Here is a 17,760-nt window from a genome sequence, read left to right as displayed (position 1 = left end):
TGTAGACCAGAAGCAGACAAATATTTCACTACTTTTATTCATGTTCACATCTGTATCAACAATTTAAACTTTAACAGCAACTGATGCAAAACTCAGTTGGACATGTTTGTTTTTATCATGTTATACAATAGTTCAAACAATTTTCATTTTCAGGCAGAAATAAAAAGCAGTGTGTCTGTAAATAGTTTGTTTAATTTGACAAAAAAAACCCAACCTAAATGTCAAAGTCTTTCTCAGAGGATGGCGTTTGCTTAGTTGTCATGGAGATCAATTTCTTTAAGCTTCTTGTCACCATGAATGAACAAGGAAATCGATATCTATCTAAAGTAAAAAAAATCTATGACAATATCCATGCACCGAGGTTATGGGTTAATAAAGAAAAAAAATATAGAAATGTTTCAGAAAAGAAATATTGGGAATGTCTAATTTTAGATGCAGTTTTGGTTTTGTGTCCTTCATAATTCATCTGACGGCTGAGCCAATGGTTGAACCCCATTCCAGCGGATGTCTCTCAGTGACAGGCGTGAGTTATGTCCAATCAGATCTCGTAGATTCGATTTAGGGCGGGTCCCAAACGCGGAGGTGGGATTTTAGCTACCGTCCATCTTCAGCTACATTACAGTGAGCGAGCTTGTCGAAAAGAAAACACAATTTGGAAGTAAAGAAGATTTTCTGGAATTAGTTTGGGCTGTATTTGAAAAAAGACAAACGAAAGCCCATAACCTAGGTAAATGTCGTAAACAAGTATAAATCTAGATGGTCGGGTTGACCCAGTTTCCCTTTTTCCTAAATTTGGCTAGCAGGCTAGCTAAGCTGCTAGCTAGCATTTTATGCATTAGCTAGCCAGACAGTTAGCCATATTAGCTTGCAGGTTAACGATTAGAACGGATTCTGATATATTATGCCTTTCACAACGCAAAACCACCATATAAAAGCTATACTGGACCCCACAATAATGATGCATGAATATGACATCTATCCATCAACATGCTCCGTGGTACTTGTTTTGAAACGGGCCAGTTGGTAACCGAGCGAGGTGGACGAGCTAATATACTGGCTAGTATTAACGTTAGCTCAGTAACGTTAGCCAGCTAGGTGGCTAATTTTAGCAGACAACCATGTCAGTCATATTAGTAACAACAAGATCAGCTACATTTACAAAAAGATAACGATAGACAAACGGTCATACAAAAGTTCTGGTTTAAAGTGTCCTTAAATTTTGAAGAGATAACGTTATTGGTGCTGCTAACGTTAACTGGTCAGCTAGCTGGAGTTAACGTCAGTTCCACTCTCAGGAAACCGATGTACTGATTGCTCTGGTGAAGGTATTTGTGTTTTGTTTGAATGATGTGTAGATACACGTTTTGTTTTCTGTACATAGCTAACTTTGTGACAGACGGAATGTGGACATTGTCGTAGTCAGAGCCATGGCTGACAAGAGAAAACTACAAGGTAAGACTGTTGGTGAAACTGAAGTTGCACAGGATCCATCACGCTGTCCAGCTTGGCATCTTGCACAGAGACTTTTCAATCTAGCAGTGTTGTTTTTTTTAAATAAGTTGTGAAGAACTTTTGGTCTTATACGGAGTTATATACAATGATGTTGGACCACATCTTTTATCTCCGCAGGTGAGATCGACAGATGTTTGAAAAAAGTAGCCGAAGGTGTAGAACAGTTTGAAGACATCTGGCAAAAGGTAAGAGATCTTTGCATCCTGCATGTGTTTGATACTCTATTCAAAAACTGATGCTGTTAAACCTAAAATATCTCATTTCTTTGTCTAAATTTTAGCTCCACAATGCAGCCAATGCAAACCAGAAGGAAAAATATGAGGCTGACCTCAAGAAAGAGATTAAAAAACTACAGGTAAGACAGGTTAACAAACACATTTCCTTTAACGTTGTCCCTTTCTCTTCGCTCTTGATCAACAGTGCGTGTATTTGAAATTGGTAATGTGTTTCAATATTTTCATCATCTGTCTTCTTCCCAGCGATTGAGAGATCAAATAAAAACATGGGTGGCCTCAAACGAGATCAAAGACAAAAGGCAGCTAGTCGAGAATCGCAAACTTATAGAGACGGTATGGTTCTCAATCATCTCCTATTTTAGGTTATTATTGTCTTTGTAAAGTATCATAAAAACAGCTAACTAAACAGGGCTTATGTGATTATTCTTTCCTTAGCAAATGGAGCGGTTCAAGGTGGTTGAACGGGAAACAAAAACAAAAGCCTACTCTAAAGAAGGCTTGGGCCTCGCTCAGAAAGTGGATCCAGCTCAGAGGGAAAAGGAGGAAACGGGACAGTGGCTAACAGTAATACATCCACTATTATCTATACCTGTTTTATTTTGGTTGCCTGAATTTGCCTGACAAGCTTTTATACCTTGTGCCAAAGGCGAAGAAAAAAATGTAAAACTTAAGAATGAAAAACAGTGTGAGAAATTTTTGAAGGAAGTGGTCAAAAATTAATAACGTATCATCTAGGGTTTATAAGACAGTTTGATGAAAATCTGTTTTAGGAAGTCCATTAACGCTCAATTTTTTCTGACCTCTTCCTCACCTGCAGAATACGATAGACACTCTAAATATGCAGGTGGATCAATTTGAAAGTGAGGTGGAGTCTCTTTCAGTTCAGACGAGAAAGAAGAAAGGCGATAAAGACGTAAGTCCACCCATCTCATTCTTTTCAAGGATGTTTATTCTTCAACAATCAGAAAAATACTTTAATTCCCGTGTATATCCAGTGCAGTGTAGTCCAATGTAGTCTGGTAAAAGTTTGGCTAAAATGTTTGTCATAAACTACATGCTTGTCTTCTGTCTGTCATGTAGAAGCAAGATCGTATTGAAGAGCTGAAGCGGTTGATTGAGAGGCATAGATTCCACATTCGGATGTTGGAGACCATTTTACGAATGCTTGACAATGACTCAATACCAGTGGATTCAATCCAGAAGATCAAGGATGATGTTGAATACTACATTGATTCCTCCCAAGACCCGGACTTTGAGGAGAACGAGTTCCTGTATGACGACTTAGACCTGGAAGACATCCGTGAGTAGAACACTGTGGAGTGTTAGGACAGTGTTTTTATTCATTTAGATAGCAGACATCGGGGGGTTATAATGACAACATCTGACACTTGTCTCTGTCCTGTCTTTCTCTCGCAGCTGCAGCATTAGTTGCAACTTCTCCGTCAGGTCAAGGCAATGTGGAAGATGAGATGTATCTCCACTCCTCCAGCACACCCACTTCCACCACCTCCTCTTCACCCATCCCTCCATCCCCAGCCACTTGCACTGCTGTAAGTTCTTGTCTTTGTATCATTAAAACTTGGGTCAGGGTGTTAAAGGGATGCTGGGTAAAAAAAAAAAAATAGCACAGTCTGACACAATTTTGCACATATTCCTCTTTTGAAGTTTGCATTGAGTTAACCATTCTACAAGACCCATTGTGTTATAATCCACTGACTCGTTTGCTGAATCAACATTTCAAAAGTGGATTGTCATATCAAGGTATCTCCTCCTATAGGAGAACTCAGAGGACGATAAGAAAAGGGGACGGTCGACAGACAGTGAAGTTAGTCAGGTGAGAGGCTCTCATCTGTGCTGTGCCAGTAGATGAACAGTTTAGTGCTGCTCTCTTCATCCTTGGTCCTGGAGAGTCACGGTGGCTGAAGGGTTTTGGCCTCTCAGGCACTGAAAAGGAACAAGCTCTTTCTCTGTGGGACCATGGTTGGAGACTTCTGATTTAGTTTGTACAATCTCCTGCATATTTGGGCCCCCATAGCTCACAGTAAACTTTGCTCCTCATACACTTCGTACAGCTGTACAGCCCTCTGGACAGTTGTCTGAAATGCCTTTTTCTGGTGCTTTTTTCATTTTCAGTCACCTGTGAAGAACGGCACCCCATCCTTGCTATCTTCCTTCTCTTCCTCCACCACCTCTGGGTCCTCCTCGTCGTCCTCCCTTGTGTCCATGGCGAGCGTAGTCGGAGGCATTTCTGCAGTTCCCACAAGCAGCAGTCTTATAGGGAGCTTCAGCAGTGCGGTGCAGCAACATCAACCTGCACAACAACAACAGCAGCAACAACCTCAGCCACCCAACCAACCGCAGCAGCAGCAACAGCAGCAGCCACCTCAAACAAAACCTTCTGTCCCCTCAAACAACACCCCCAGCCCGCCCAGCAACCCTCTTCTCCCAGCCTCAACTGCCCCTTCTCTCCCCACGCCCAGCACACCCATTTCATCAGCTCCCAACTCTCAACCCACATCTGGGCCCACCCCGGCATCCAGTTTGGGACTCGGGCTGGGGCTGGGATTGAGCAAAATTGGCATGACCGGGACCAGCAGTGCCAACCAAATGCCTGGTTTAGGCCTGGGTGGCCACCCCACTCCTTTAAACACAATGGCAGGGCTCATTTCGGGCTCAACACCTGCCCCTTACGCTCAGGCAGCAGCATCAGGAGCCTTGGGTTTGAGCAATACCACCCAGTCCAGCATTTCAGTGGAGAGCAGCACTTCCATCCCCACCTCTGGCTCCAGTGGAGTCACCACCAACGGGGCGGGGACAGGGCTCGGTTTGCTTGGTTCCAGCCCGGCCCACAACTCTTTGAGTGGGAGTATTCTGAGTCTGGTTCCTGGGCAAAATGTAGCCCCCGGTGCCTCTCAGGTGCCCCCGAGTTCTGTCAGCACTACCTCTGGAGTAGTTGGCATGATGGGAGGCAATGGAGGGAATGTCTGCGTGGTTGGAGGAGTAGGGGGGAATACTGCTCCTGCTAGACCACCCAGTGGACTGAAGCAAAATGGAAGCACAAGTACGTTAACTTGTTATGCTTGGCCTTGTGTGACTCTTTACTTATCTGCTTAAGTCAACATTGTCTTCTCTTTGTAATGTTTTTTCCCCTCACCTGCCCTCAGGTTACAGTGCTGTAGTGGCAGAGAGCTCCACAGAATCAGCTCTAAGCACACCGAGCCAGTCACAAAGCAGCCAACCCTCATCTCTCAGTTCTTCAACCAGTCAGCCGTGAGTTATTTGTTGTTCATTTGATCTGAGTCTACAGACTCTTCCAATTCTTTACATGATGGTTGTTAACTTGTCTCTCTGGTGTTCCAACTCTACTTGGTGCAGGATGGACAATGGTCCCAGTTTAATCAGCTCCATCACTCTGCCTCCCAGCTCTCCGTCCCCCTCGTTCTCAGACAGCACACCTGGAGGAGGGAGTCTTCTCAACGGGCCCCATTCCTACACGCAGGCCTCTGAGGCCCTCAAGGTGAGGCACCATAGCAATGTTTCAAGTGAGATTGAGCCTTAGTCTTCTGTCAGATTCTCATAATGGTCTAATTGAGTAGCCAGAATTTGCCATGTGAACCAGTGAGATTATAATCAGGTGTATCTGCACCCTCTTTAGCTTACTGCATGGAGAGATTTGGCAGACAAGACAGCTGGTTGAAATTGTGAGACAGATGTCAGACCGTGGAATAAAAAGCTTTCTACACTAATTATTATAGGGTATCTGCCCTCATATTGCAAAAAGGGAGACTTCTCATCACTGTTTCCTGATCAGATCTGCCCATGCTTGAAGAGTGTGAATATTACACCATCCATCATCCCTTACTGTAATGATTCACATGGACACTTAAGATCTAATAATGATCTGGATAATTTTCAGATTAGTAAACGGCTATGCTGACGTTGGTAGTTTTTTTAGGTACTTTTGTTTGATACATTACTGGAGAACGTTGATGTGCTCAGCTGTAAATAGCATTACTAAAATATCTCCGGCTGCTCACGAGCCTCTGTTCTGGGCCACATTTATACCAAACACAGAAGCCCACACTTACCCAATGGTACATTTTACATAGAAATCATGTCATGCCAAGATATATTTGGACTTACTAAAGCATATGCCCATTTCTCATTCGCTTCACTGCAAACACCATGAAGAAGCCAGTGTTTGACAATGTATCAGTATAGAATCTGTTAGTATATGTTAGCTGTGCCAGAAAACATTTTTATTTAGATGAGTTGCCTAATTTTGTCTCTTTTGAATACATTACTCAGTGTATCTAATACAGGTCATTGTTAATGAGGGGGAGGCATTTGTCTGTTTTTTGTCTCTCGTAGGTCAATGTAGCAGCTGTAATAAGTTTTCATCATTCATTTATTATACTCGTTTTCTTCCTAATTCTCCCATATATTGCCCTTACACTCTTAAAATGCCAATAACTGTAGATTTTCCTCTTCCCAATTTCACTTAATCAACCACCGTCTTCTCATGCTGTCTCCATCTCGTTCCCACCTCAGGCCCCTGAGCCTCTCAGTTCGCTGAAGGCAATGGCTGAGAGAGCAGCGCTGGGATCAGGCCTGGATGGAGAGATTCCCAACCTCCACCTAACAGACAGAGGTCGGAATGGTCAGACATGTTTTCTACACTGACTATAAGAATAATAACCTCACAGTTTTACACTGTAAACCTTCTGACTAGTTACTGAAGAGGAGGGGACTTATAATGACATTACAATTGGAATAAATAGGTGATGTTTTTATTTGTATCGGCTGCAGTAGTAAGTAAAGTTACATGTCGACCATAAAGTACTGAAAGTATTAATCAATTAGCCAACTGACATAAAATTGATTCCAGGTTTCCAATTATCAATTAAATGTTTGTCATGTTTGTTATTAAGTAAACACCAGCTGGTTAATACCTCACAAATACAGTTGTTGCTCCTGTTTCATATCATTGGGGGGTTGTTGATTTTTCCTCATGGGATTAGCCAGACTAAGTGAGCATACAGTGGTGTGAAAGTGTTTGCCCCCTTCCTGATTTTTTTTTTTTTTGCATGTTTATCACACTTAAATGTTTCAGATCAAACAAATCTAAATATTAGTCAAAGATAACACAAGTAAACACAAAATGCAGTTTTTAAATGAAGGCTGTTATTAAGGGAAAACAAAATCCAAACCTACATGGCCCTGTGTGAAAAAGTGATTGCCCCCTAAAACTAATAACTGGTTGGGCCATCCTTAGCAGCAACAACTGCAATCAAGCGTTTGCAATAACTTGCAGTGAGTCTTTTACAGCGCTGTGGAGGAATTTTGGCCCACTCATCTTTGCAGAATTGTTGTAATTCAGCCACATTGGAGGGTTTTCGAGCATGAACTGCCTTTTTAAGGTCAAGCCACAACATCTCAATGGGATTCAGGTCAGGACTTTGACTAGGCCACTCCAAAGTCTTCATTTTGTTCTTCTTCAGCCATTCAGAGGTGGACTTGCTGGTGTGTTTTGGATCATTGTCCTGCTGCAGAACCCAAGTTCGCTTCAGCTTGAGGTCACGAACAGATGGCCGGATTTTCTCAAATGGGACACACACCTTCCAAAAAAGTTAAACTTTTGTCTTGTCAGTCCACAGTATTTTCCCTCTCTGTGGACAAAAATTTAACCTTTCAGAAGGTGTGTGTCCCATTACATCTGGCGTAGAAGTAACGCCGCATTTCAGGAAAAGATCATATGGCGGTGGTAGTGTGATGGTCTGGGGCTGTTTTGCTGCTTCAGGACCTGGAAGACTTGCTGTGATAAATGGAACCATGAATTCTGCTGTCTACCAAAAACTCCTGAAGGAGAATGTCCGGCCATCTGTTCGTGACCTCAAGCTGAAGCGAACTTGGGTTCTGCAGCAGGACAATGATCCAAAACACACCAATCACTATTTCACACAGGGCCATGTAGGTTCGGATTTTGTTTTCCCTTAATAATAACAAACTGCATTTTGTGTTTACTTGTTATCTTTGACTAATATTTAAATTTGTTTTTATGATCTGAAACATTTAAGTGTGACAAACATGCAAAGAAATCAGGAAACACTTCTTCACACCACTGTATTTAAGACATCTCCTTTTGTTCTGGTAACTTGCGATCAATGATTTATTTTTTTCACTTTTTATGTAGTAAATGATTTATCAGTCAAACAGAATGTCAAAAGTGTAGTCTATAATGAAAATGATTGTTAGTTGCAGCTGTACACTCCAAAACATGTAACATGTTATGTTAGTGCCTGTAAATAGCAACGTGCCTCGTAAAGAAGTGAAAGCTTAAAAAGATTTCCTTCAGCAAGACAAAGGAGTAGAGGCGGGGACAGTATTTGTGTCATCAAACCTTCCCTTCACTTTTTCCTGTAGGTATCTTCTCTGGATCATCTGCAGCGCCCGGCACACCTGCCGCCCCTCAGCCGTCCATGTCGGAAGTCAGCATCCCCCCTTCGCTCGGGGTCTGTCCACTTGGCCCCACCCCTCTCCCCAAAGACCAGCTCTACCAGCAGGCAATGCAGGAGTCCGCGTGGACACACATGCCACACCCCTCCGACTCTGAGAGGATCAGGTGAGGGCATCACATGTTTCACAACCAGTGATGAGAAATGCAAAAACATAGTGCTGGCCTTTTAAATCTGTTTTACAGGAATTTCACAAATGTACTTTGATAATGACTTTAAGAATTAACAGTAAAATATTGATTTAGTATTAAAATATCTTTTTTACTGTACATCTGTTACAACCTATTTAAAAAAGGATGTCTGGTGATATTCTATTCTCCAACTAACAAGTATTGTCTGTGTAGCGCAAGCTTGATACAGCTTGCTCCATTGGGGTCCAACAACTACTGGAGACACAAATGAACACTATCTCCAAACAAATGCACTATATTTACTCCTGTTGGAGGAGATTATTTATCCTTAAAGTATATATACACACGACCCATTATGTCTTCAGTAAGAACGAATGGGCTCGGAGAAATGGGAAAAGTATTGACAGACAGACTGATAGTTGGTTTTGGGCTTTTTGTGGTATTTGTTGCCAATAACAAAAATAGAATATTTCCAGCCATGTCTTTTAAAGAAATAACTTGTAAAACAACGAAATAATAACTTTCAGTCAGTATTTTAACTATGACATGGATGTGGCTGGTTTTCTTCAGGAGTGAACCCCTTACTAGAAGGAATTAGTTTTTATGTAAACATGTAAAGCCTTGATTAATTGTTTTTGTTATGGATTTATAATTGTCTGTGCTTCTGTCCTAAAGGCAATACTTGATGAGGAATCCGTGTCCCACCTTGCCCTTCCATCATCAGATACCGCCGCACCACTCTGACTCCATAGAGTTCTACCAGAGACTGTCCACAGAAACACTCTTTTTCATCTTCTACTACCTGGAGGTAAAAGTTTTTTTTTTTTTTTTTTTAAATTAAAATCATGCACACACTCAACCCACCCACTAAATGTTTGTCTTGCTTGTGAGATTAATGGTGTATTTGGCCTCCCTCTGTCAGGGCACCAAGGCTCAGTATCTGTCTGCCAAGGCTCTGAAGAAACAGTCGTGGAGGTTTCACACCAAGTATATGATGTGGTTCCAGAGGCACGAGGAGCCCAAGACTATCACTGACGAGTTTGAACAGGTGCAGACTCACCACAGTTCACATTTTCTTCACATTTGGGAACTAGAATGTGTGTATTGATTTGTTTTGAGTTTTTGAAAGATTGTTCTTTCCACTCTGTTGTTCCTCCAGGGCACTTACATTTATTTTGACTATGAGAAATGGGGCCAGAGGAAGAAGGAGGGGTTCACCTTCGAGTACAGGTACCTCGAAGACAGAGACCTGCAGTGACGGACGGCCAGAGGGACACGAAAGGACAGAGAGACACACAAAACGTGCTGCTGTTGACATTCCGAGACTGAACTTCAAACTGTGGATAGAGATTGTGATGTGTAGTAGAAACCCTCTCCTAAAATGGAGACTGGTGTCTGTATAGGCTACATCTCAACGTGAAGCCCTTGCTCCTCATGTAGCGCTTTGCTTTTGACAAAAATGCCCCATGGGCCTGATCGAAAGCATCATGCTGCACGAGCTGGGAGGGTTCTTACTAGAGATCTGCGTTTGTGCCTGTCTGTGTGCACACTCAGTATGTGGCATTAGGAAAGCCTACCCCATGCATGTTTCTCATGTTTTGTTTTCTTTTTCCGTTTCAACAAGATTCTCTGTACCACCTACCCAACATGAGCCTGGAAGCCTTTGACTTGACACAAAACAAACCTTGGATTTGATGAGTAAACTGCCCATCTTGTATTTACTGTAATTTGGTGGTTTCGAATGAGGAGGTACAGTGGACATTTAGTCATGGTGTGTAGGACTGGCTTCTTTTAAGACCCTACGATGCCTGTTGAATATGGTCACTATTAGAGATAGTGAGCGGTTATCAATAGTTTTATTGATATTGTCTTGGTCGATTAAAACGCTGATTGAGAGTGACCACAGGGCCTCTCCCTGTGACAGGGAAAGAGTCCTTATTGGACATGGATTAAATTGCTATGCAATTGAACTGGTCTCTGACTCCCTCTCTTTACAAATAAAATGTTTTTAAGTTAACCTGTCAAAGAAAATGCATTATTATGGCGCATTCATGTTTGTGACAAATTAATAAACTTGTAAAATAAATCTTAAAAAAAGGGTTTAAGACATTAATCTACTTGATGTTTGATTCTTATGCCATTGAGGAATTCTCATCAATGCAAAAGGCCACACTAAGCACAGTGAATGTACCTGTACCCAAATCACCTTTTTAAATTACTCTCAAAATACAATGTTAAATAATGAATCTGAGTTTGGTTTGAGTCAACTTTCCACCTTTAGTTAAGGTTTTATTCTATTCTGTTGTTGCTTCATCCTAAAATCCACTGTGTTCAATTTACCACCTGATACTTTGAGTGAAAACCCTATACAGTGAATGTGCACTGAAACTGTTTACATGTAGAGTGAAAATACAGAAGTCCTGAAATACTGGTGGTAGATTTAACTCGTGGGTCGAGTAAGAAATGTCTCATCTGCCGTGGTTGTTAATGTGCAACCCTGAAGAACAATAACATTTAATCTGGTGTGGGACAGATCCCACCTTTTCTTGGCAGTTTGAATGGGGAGTGTTAAACTGAATCAGATTTTTCCATTTAAGCAACCATGAAAACTTAAGATCTGTCCTGCAGTTGCGTGGGATTAGTTTTAAGGCTTCTTTTGGGGAGGGAAAGTGAGTGGGGGAAACAGTAAAGTTATGAGATTTACCTTTTATAGATTCTATTTTTGGGGCTTTTAAGGTTTTCAGAAAGGGAAGGTCAGTTAAGAAATAGCTAAAATGTGAATTTCAACACGTATTTACAATTCTTTCTCATCACAGTTCTGCATGGGAGATGTCATAAAATGGGGTTATAAACAGGATTGTACAATTTCAATAAATACTTTTAAGAAATTACAAGTCAGTGTGTGGTGTAAGTCCTGTCATTCCTATATGGAATATGGATTGACTTATTTTCCAATAATTTTAGATGCGCTTGGCTGGAATTTGTTCTTGATGGTTTAATTTTTTAAAAATTTCATCAGCATCAGTTAAAACAAACTTATTTCATACAACTCAACATTTTTTCCTTCTCTAAGGAAAACAGGACGCTTCGTGAAATCTTCACATATTTTATTGAAATGGGGAAAAAAAAAAAAAAATCAAAAGTAAAAACAATACAGGACAAAGCACAAATGTCAGACGAATTTGAAAAAAATATATACACTATCACTTTGCAGTGTTGAGTGCAACTGTCCATGTGCGGGATGATGGGGTGTGTGTGTGTGTTGTGTGTGTTTACATCTTAGCTTCCTTCTTGACTTTGAGGAATTCTGCCATGTTGGAGAAGTATTTCTGGTTGGCTTCAGCCACCTTCTTCTCTGCAGCCTGTGGGTTCACGATCTCCAGCCCCTGCAGATGAGAGCAGAACGGTTGTTAACTAAAATAAATCTTCATAGTGCTCAGAGGCTATTCAATAAAAGAGGATGTTTACTGATTTTTACCTGTAGAGGAGTGAATGCCACACTCGAGCTGGTTCCTGAGGATCGGTCTCTGACTGTGGACTTTCCTCCGTATGTCATGCTCTGCTTCTGCAATGTCCTCTGTTGTGTACAACAACAAATTACAGAGACTTAAGAGACTGAAAAGTAACTACATTAGTCAGTGGTGGAGTGAAAATGAGTCATGAATGGGCTTACCTGTAGGGATTTGGAGATTCTGGCCTTTGTGGCCTCGTTGACCTGAGCCTGCCTGACGCGCCCACTGCCACTTTTCCCCAGCTGACCCAGACTGAAGCCCAGATCCTCCTGATACGCATCATCTTCAATCTGCAACACCACATCAGAAATTACGGTTAAAGCTTCCCTGCTTAGGCTTCTCAAACAAACATTAGAAAATAGCACACAGAATATTTTCACATTATGCTCTGCAGTGTTTCAAAACTTCTCTTTTCCTGAGAGGAAAGCCTTTAACTCACTATTACGACCTTACTGATATAAAACATCTGGCAAGGGCACACTGATAAGAGACTAGTTTAGTGAAACGTTTGTCTCTGAACTGTTGTGAGCAGCTCAGAAACAGTGGTGTGATTGTGAATGTTGGTCTGAACTTAACGATATCACTAGAGGAGCTTTCTATTTGATATTTCTGAAGTTGGGGGTTTTCGGTCAGACTAGAAAAGAATAATCATCCCTGTACTGGATGTAACTATTGTTTCCTCTCACCTGGTTTAAAAAAAAAACAAAAAAAAAAACAAAAAAACCCCCCCACAAACAAAAAAACAACAACAAATAGCTAAAGTGGGAGTTTTGGTGAGGATGAAAATTGAAAACATTAAACCTCATCCCTTGCTACAGTGGCTTTGCCGTAAACAGAGTTTAAATTACAATTCTGCCTCTAGGCTGAAATATTAGAGCAACGTATGTCTCTCAGGTCTTGGCGCAGTATATGTTTTGTTGTTGTAATTTGATGAAATCAGAAGTGAGTGAAGCTACTTTTAGCCATCATCCTCTCAGGAGTTAGCATAGCCAACCAGAGGAACTGAGATGAGCAACACTATCCTCAAGTAAAGTGTTTGAGTGTGTGCATGCATGCATACATACATGCATACATGCATGCATAACGCCTGAAGATGAACAACATCAAGTTAAACAGAAGTAAAACTTACAGGGGAGCATAGTTCAAGACGATATGAGAGATATAGAAGGCATGACATATCTACTGACCTCTGCAAATGTCATCCTGTTGGCATGTTTCCTGATCTCAGTCAGACCGAGACGCTCCTTCATCTTTCGATACCTTCAGGAAAAGAGATAAGAGCAGAGGACTTTGTTATACTAAACTTGGCTATGCAAGTTATGTAAGCATCTTGTTGTGCTCCAACATGCTGCTCTGTCTTGTGCTTTGGTTTGCTTTAGATGTACATAAAAGTGAAATGCTCCATAAATCAGTTAACTTGTACTTCAAGCATCTCCATATTGCACTCCACTTGTCTCTAAATCTGTGTGACATTCTCTGCTTGTGTAGAGCAGCTGACAGGTTCTGTACCTCCTTCCTCCTCTCTTCTTCCTCTGTCCGTCCAGCGGGGCTGGCAGTGGTTTGACCTGCTTCACTGGCGGAGGCTCCTGCCATTTATCAAACTTCCTCTCTATTTCTTCTTTTAGATCGTACCCAACCTGCAATTAATGACACAGAAGGATTAATGCCAAGAGTGAATGAATGAATAAAATTCTTCTTTAATATTTCTGCATGCAAAAACTAACTGTTAAAATGTTTGTAAAATTATTGATGTGCTTCATTTGGACAGTCACCTTGCCGACTGAACTCTCGTGGAAACTGTCCACTCGGGCAGCCAGAGTGCACTTCGCAGAAACCAGACGAGCTGCCTTCCTCCTGAGGTCCTGAAGACAAAAAAGAAAAAAAGAAAGAAAGACGGGTATCAGCTACAAGATCCCCCATGCAGAGTTAAATGTACAAAAACACCGCAATGTGTTTTTATGTTAATATATTTACTGACAGGTGGTAGTGACTGCACAACATCACAGTGGTAGATGAAGCCAGTGTGGGGAAGCAGGGAGGTGCTACTGAAGCCAGAGAGGGTTCTTCTCTGAGCTCCCAGCAGCATCAGGTTACAGGCGGGCATCTTAGAGAGGTTAGTGAGGCCGCCAGCAATACCTGCAGCCCGAGAGAGGAAAAGAGTGATAACAAAAATTATTTGGGGTAAGATAGCAAAGACAATCTAAATATAGTGATATTACAAATTTAAAAAACGGGTCTTTTTGCATCTCTCACCCATGATCTTAGCAGCTGTTGACGCTCCAACAATGATTGACAGATTTGGGGCAATGAACGACATTCTGGACTCTACATATTCATATATCGTGTGTTTAGACTGGTTCAGTTCCAGAGCCATGTCACATGCCTCCTCCAGTTGCTTCAGTTCCTCCTCACTCAGCAATGTCCTAAAACCATGAAAATACAGTCACAAATAAAGTCATTGAAAGGCCTTTAAACAGTGATTATCACCCTCAGCGATGATAGTGAGGATGTCGTCATGTGGATGGGAACAATAAAATCAAACCACAGATGTCTGTTGTCTCACCCCTGTGTGGTCGAGGCTGTGACACTGACAACCATAATAGTGGCGTTGGTGAGGATTTGCTGCAGAGTTTCATTGGTCTTGCACTTCTCCAGATTGTTTCCCAATTCCTGAGCAGGAACAAATGGAGAATACATGATGCTTAAACCACATGCCAGGAAATAATTTCAATAAAATAAAAAAAAGGCAGACTGACTTGAGCATAAATGATCATTTCTGGGGGTGTAGCAATTGTGAGCATTTATATTTAAAAAACACCCCAAAACACAACTTTTAATTATAACATCAACCCATTGGATCAATCAGTGGGATTTCTTTAACGCGAGTGATAAACTCCTCAGTCATCACTCTTCAATTTTGTTACAAATCTGACCACTTTCCCATGACATCGGTGGTTATAATTTGGAGCCACAGACTTATTAACTTTCGTGTATATAACTCATGGATATATAAACTACTGGCCTTCTGCAGATGTGTTGCCATATAACTAAAAATTGCCTTCTGTCTAACTAAAGATAAAAATAATCAATAGTGCTGCAAAAGTATACTGAAATGAGTTTTTGGTATAAAAGCCAACATTTCAACTCATCTCACCTTGACTGTGCGGACGTAATCTAGAGAATCTGGCACCAGAGACTCGAGCTCTGGGAACCTCTTGGAGTACTTGTCCCGAGTAAACTTGTGAATGATATCTGAAACCCAGGCAGAAAAACAAGAAAACGCTGTTATACAGAGAAGAACTACATTAAACCATTTACACTTGTTTTTTTTAAACCAAGCAGGAACAGCCAACTTACTGAGCTCATTGTCAATCTCTACGGTGAGGTTATTGGCTGCTACGATCAGTCTGTATTCTGGATCAGCCTCCACTGGACCCGAGACTAAAAGGAAAAAGAAAAGAAAACAGAAATGTACCAAATGTAGCCAGATTATTGATTAACATTCAACTGGAATTAAATGCTGTGAGGAACTTCTTAAATGTAAAGGCATATTGTCACACATGCAATAGAAAACACTCACCCTCTGAGTTCTTGCGTTGCTTTCCAACATACACTGAAATTTTGTCCATAATATCTGCAAACTGTAGACAGAAGTTAAGGTTATGCAGGAATGACCAGAACATTATTACTAATATCAGCTTGTATAATGTTCTCATATGATACAACTCACCTGTTTGCTATTGCGGAGCTTGGCGATGGACGCAACACTCTCAGCTTTACTGTAGTCTACCTCCATTTCCTCTGGGATGTCCTCCAGCCTTCCCTCTGCCCTTCCCTGCGTCGCCTCTCCATCACTCTCCCCCTCCTCTCCCTCTGGATACAACCCGTCCTCCCCCTCATCTCCAGCCTCCTCCAGGTCTGCCAGGAGCTCATCCGCCAGGGACATCTACAATCAGCAGCAGAAAGTTTGAGTACATCAGAGGTAACTGGCTTAATAAGCTAAGGCTACTCATATCAAGTTCTAAATTAATCCCAAGGACCACCATTTTTGAGTGCAACTGATTCTACCACAGCGTACGCACTGTTGAACAGTTTTAATCTTTCTAATATAATACCTACAACAAGACTGTATGGCTCCTAAAATTTCTGAACACAGCACAGTGATAAAACCCAAATACTGTTTTTCTGCACTGATTTTAAGAAATATAATTCTCTTTTCTTACTGTTATAGCTAAGCGAAATGAAAAGTCATTGTCCTATTCACATTACAGATCTGTTCTAAGAGACCATAATCATCCACCCATAGCTGAAATATTTCAGAAACAGCATCAAAGCAGACACTTGAATAAACCTGAGGAATCACAAGATTGTTTGAGGGAGAAAATATGATTTAAATTAAAAAAAAAAAAAAAAAAAAAAAAAAAACGACTACGAGACAAGAGAAAAAATTACATTTGTTACACAAATTTATGTTTGTTTCTGACCTCTAATTTCTGCCTTCTTGTAAAATACTGTGTACTTCTACAGACCTCATATTAAATCAATCTGAGAAGAAACTGTTTTAATTTTGTACTGCTCACAATTAAGGACAAAACCTCACTAGTACAAAGTGCATCATTAAAAAAAAAAAAAAGTCCAGTGTGTAACTTTAAGGAGGAGCTATTGGCAGAAATGGAATCATATTTATAAGTAAGTTTTCATTAGTGTATAATCACCTGAAAATAAGAATCGTTGTGTTTTCATTACCTTAGAACGAACCGTTTTTATCTACATAGGGAGCGGGTCCCCTTCCATGGAGGTCGCCATGTTGCACTGCCATGTTTCTACAGTAGCCCAAAACGGACAAACCAAACACTCTACAAAGACCGTTCGCGTTTTTCGCGGCCACCGTAGTTTCTCCTACACGCTTGGAAGGGGAGGATGAGGCGAGCGCTATTCAAATGGTTGCAAACTGCAATTTCGCCGCTAGATGCCACTAAATCCTACACACTGGACCTTTAAAGGGTCACAAGGCAAACATTTTGGGGATCATTGTTTTCACTTCGAGTTGCAAATAACTGCTCGTTTTTCTCGGCTTAATTTCATGATCATTTGGACACTTCACAAAACAAAGCAATTTAAAGCACTGCTTTGTGCTCCTACGATGTGTGAAAGAGTGTTGTCAATTTTGATGTTTAATAACATAATTTTAACTCAATGGACAGGCAAATACCAATTAATAATGTGTATATTCGTTAGTTAAAACCTTAGACATGTAAAAAAATAAACATCTTCAAATAAGATTTCTTGGGACCAAATCATGTTAACACTGTATATTTCAGGGTATAACGACTTTGTTCAGACTCTCACACAACATCAATAAGTTTAACACAGGGTAAATTATGGGGCAGACGACAAATGGAAAATGTACTTATTTGAGAAAGGTGTTTGCACATGAGTCAAATACAGTGGTTGTATCGTTAATGTGCCGTAGGTTTATGTTAGCTAGCTAGCGTTAGCAAACGTTGGCTATACGCAGCCGGTAATGTCACTAAACGCTTAATAAGTAACATAAACTTACCTCTAGTTTCAAACTGCGGTAGCCTAAAGAAACAAAAACAAATGTGGCTTATGGAGTCTTAAAGTTATTCTGTATCTTCTAGTAAAACCGACTCCTTATACGATGTTTTCTCGTCAGCCTGTGGTCTACTCTGTTGTGGCGCTTGTCGCAGACTAAATACGTAGCAAGCTTCGCACGGCTTTCTGGGAAATGGTGTCAATCCGCTGCACAAACAGAGAGGTGTTTTATGCAGGAGATACATGTGTCTTCTTGGTTATAAATGGAGCGATACGATTTATTGTCATGAGACAGTTC

General features: G+C 41.0%; 2 protein-coding genes across 4 annotated transcripts; one reads left to right on the top strand and one right to left on the bottom strand.

Annotated features, from left to right (window-relative positions):
- The first annotated feature begins 574 nt into the window (after window positions 1-574).
- On the top strand, window positions 575-11,288 carry cnot3a (CCR4-NOT transcription complex, subunit 3a). 3 transcript variants are annotated; one of them, XM_044206914.1, is made up of 18 exons: window positions 575-727; window positions 1,382-1,452; window positions 1,630-1,697; window positions 1,793-1,867; window positions 1,992-2,081; window positions 2,184-2,312; window positions 2,566-2,661; window positions 2,829-3,048; window positions 3,165-3,298; window positions 3,526-3,582; window positions 3,882-4,809; window positions 4,913-5,018; window positions 5,124-5,265; window positions 6,300-6,399; window positions 8,172-8,370; window positions 9,070-9,202; window positions 9,317-9,442; window positions 9,554-11,288. In XM_044206914.1, the coding sequence occupies exons 2-18, from the start codon at window positions 1,428-1,430 to the stop codon at window positions 9,650-9,652; spliced, it is 2,727 nt and encodes a 908-aa protein (XP_044062849.1). In that variant the 5' UTR covers window positions 575-727; window positions 1,382-1,427; the 3' UTR covers window positions 9,653-11,288. The 3 variants fall into 3 exon arrangements, with proteins under 3 accessions (XP_044062849.1, XP_044062848.1, XP_044062850.1); XM_044206913.1 differs by having other exon boundaries at window positions 6,300-6,408; XM_044206915.1 differs by lacking the exon at window positions 3,526-3,582 and having other exon boundaries at window positions 6,300-6,408.
- Window positions 11,289-11,484: 196 nt separating this feature from the next.
- Window positions 11,485-17,635, bottom strand: prpf31 (PRP31 pre-mRNA processing factor 31 homolog (yeast)). The gene is made up of 14 exons (XM_044206918.1): window positions 17,467-17,635; window positions 15,637-15,852; window positions 15,487-15,547; window positions 15,264-15,347; window positions 15,061-15,158; window positions 14,470-14,576; window positions 14,160-14,329; window positions 13,885-14,042; window positions 13,679-13,768; window positions 13,416-13,543; window positions 13,094-13,166; window positions 12,068-12,196; window positions 11,873-11,971; window positions 11,485-11,780 (listed from the first exon to the last, which is right to left on the bottom strand). Exons 2-14 carry the CDS (start codon window positions 15,850-15,852, stop codon window positions 11,667-11,669), a joined length of 1,527 nt encoding a protein of 508 aa, XP_044062853.1. The 5' UTR covers window positions 17,467-17,635; the 3' UTR covers window positions 11,485-11,666.
- Between the last annotated feature and the right edge of the window lie 125 nt (window positions 17,636-17,760).

This window comes from Siniperca chuatsi, linkage group LG9 (assembly GCF_020085105.1).
Source record: "Siniperca chuatsi isolate FFG_IHB_CAS linkage group LG9, ASM2008510v1, whole genome shotgun sequence".
NCBI lineage: Eukaryota > Metazoa > Chordata > Actinopteri > Centrarchiformes > Sinipercidae > Siniperca > Siniperca chuatsi.
This window is presented reverse-complemented; position numbering and strand designations above follow the sequence as displayed.

Excerpts from the sequence above, each read along its gene's own strand:
- cnot3a (XM_044206913.1), top strand. The coding sequence starts at position 1,428 with ATGGCTGACAAGAGAAAACTACAAG. Across the intron at positions 1,868-1,991 it reads AAGAGATTAAAAAACTACAG|CGATTGAGAGATCAAATAAA; the intron begins GTAAGACAGGTT and ends TCTTCTTCCCAG. Across the intron at positions 9,443-9,553 it reads TCACTGACGAGTTTGAACAG|GGCACTTACATTTATTTTGA; the intron begins GTGCAGACTCAC and ends TTGTTCCTCCAG.
- prpf31 (XM_044206918.1), bottom strand. The coding sequence starts at position 15,852 with ATGTCCCTGGCGGATGAGCTCCTGGCAGACCTGGAGGAGGCTGGAGAT. Across the intron at positions 12,197-13,093 it reads ACAGGATGACATTTGCAGAG|ATTGAAGATGATGCGTATCA; the intron begins GTCAGTAGATAT and ends GTGGTGTTGCAG. Across the intron at positions 11,972-12,067 it reads GAATCTCCAAATCCCTACAG|AGGACATTGCAGAAGCAGAG; the intron begins GTAAGCCCATTC and ends TGTACACAACAG.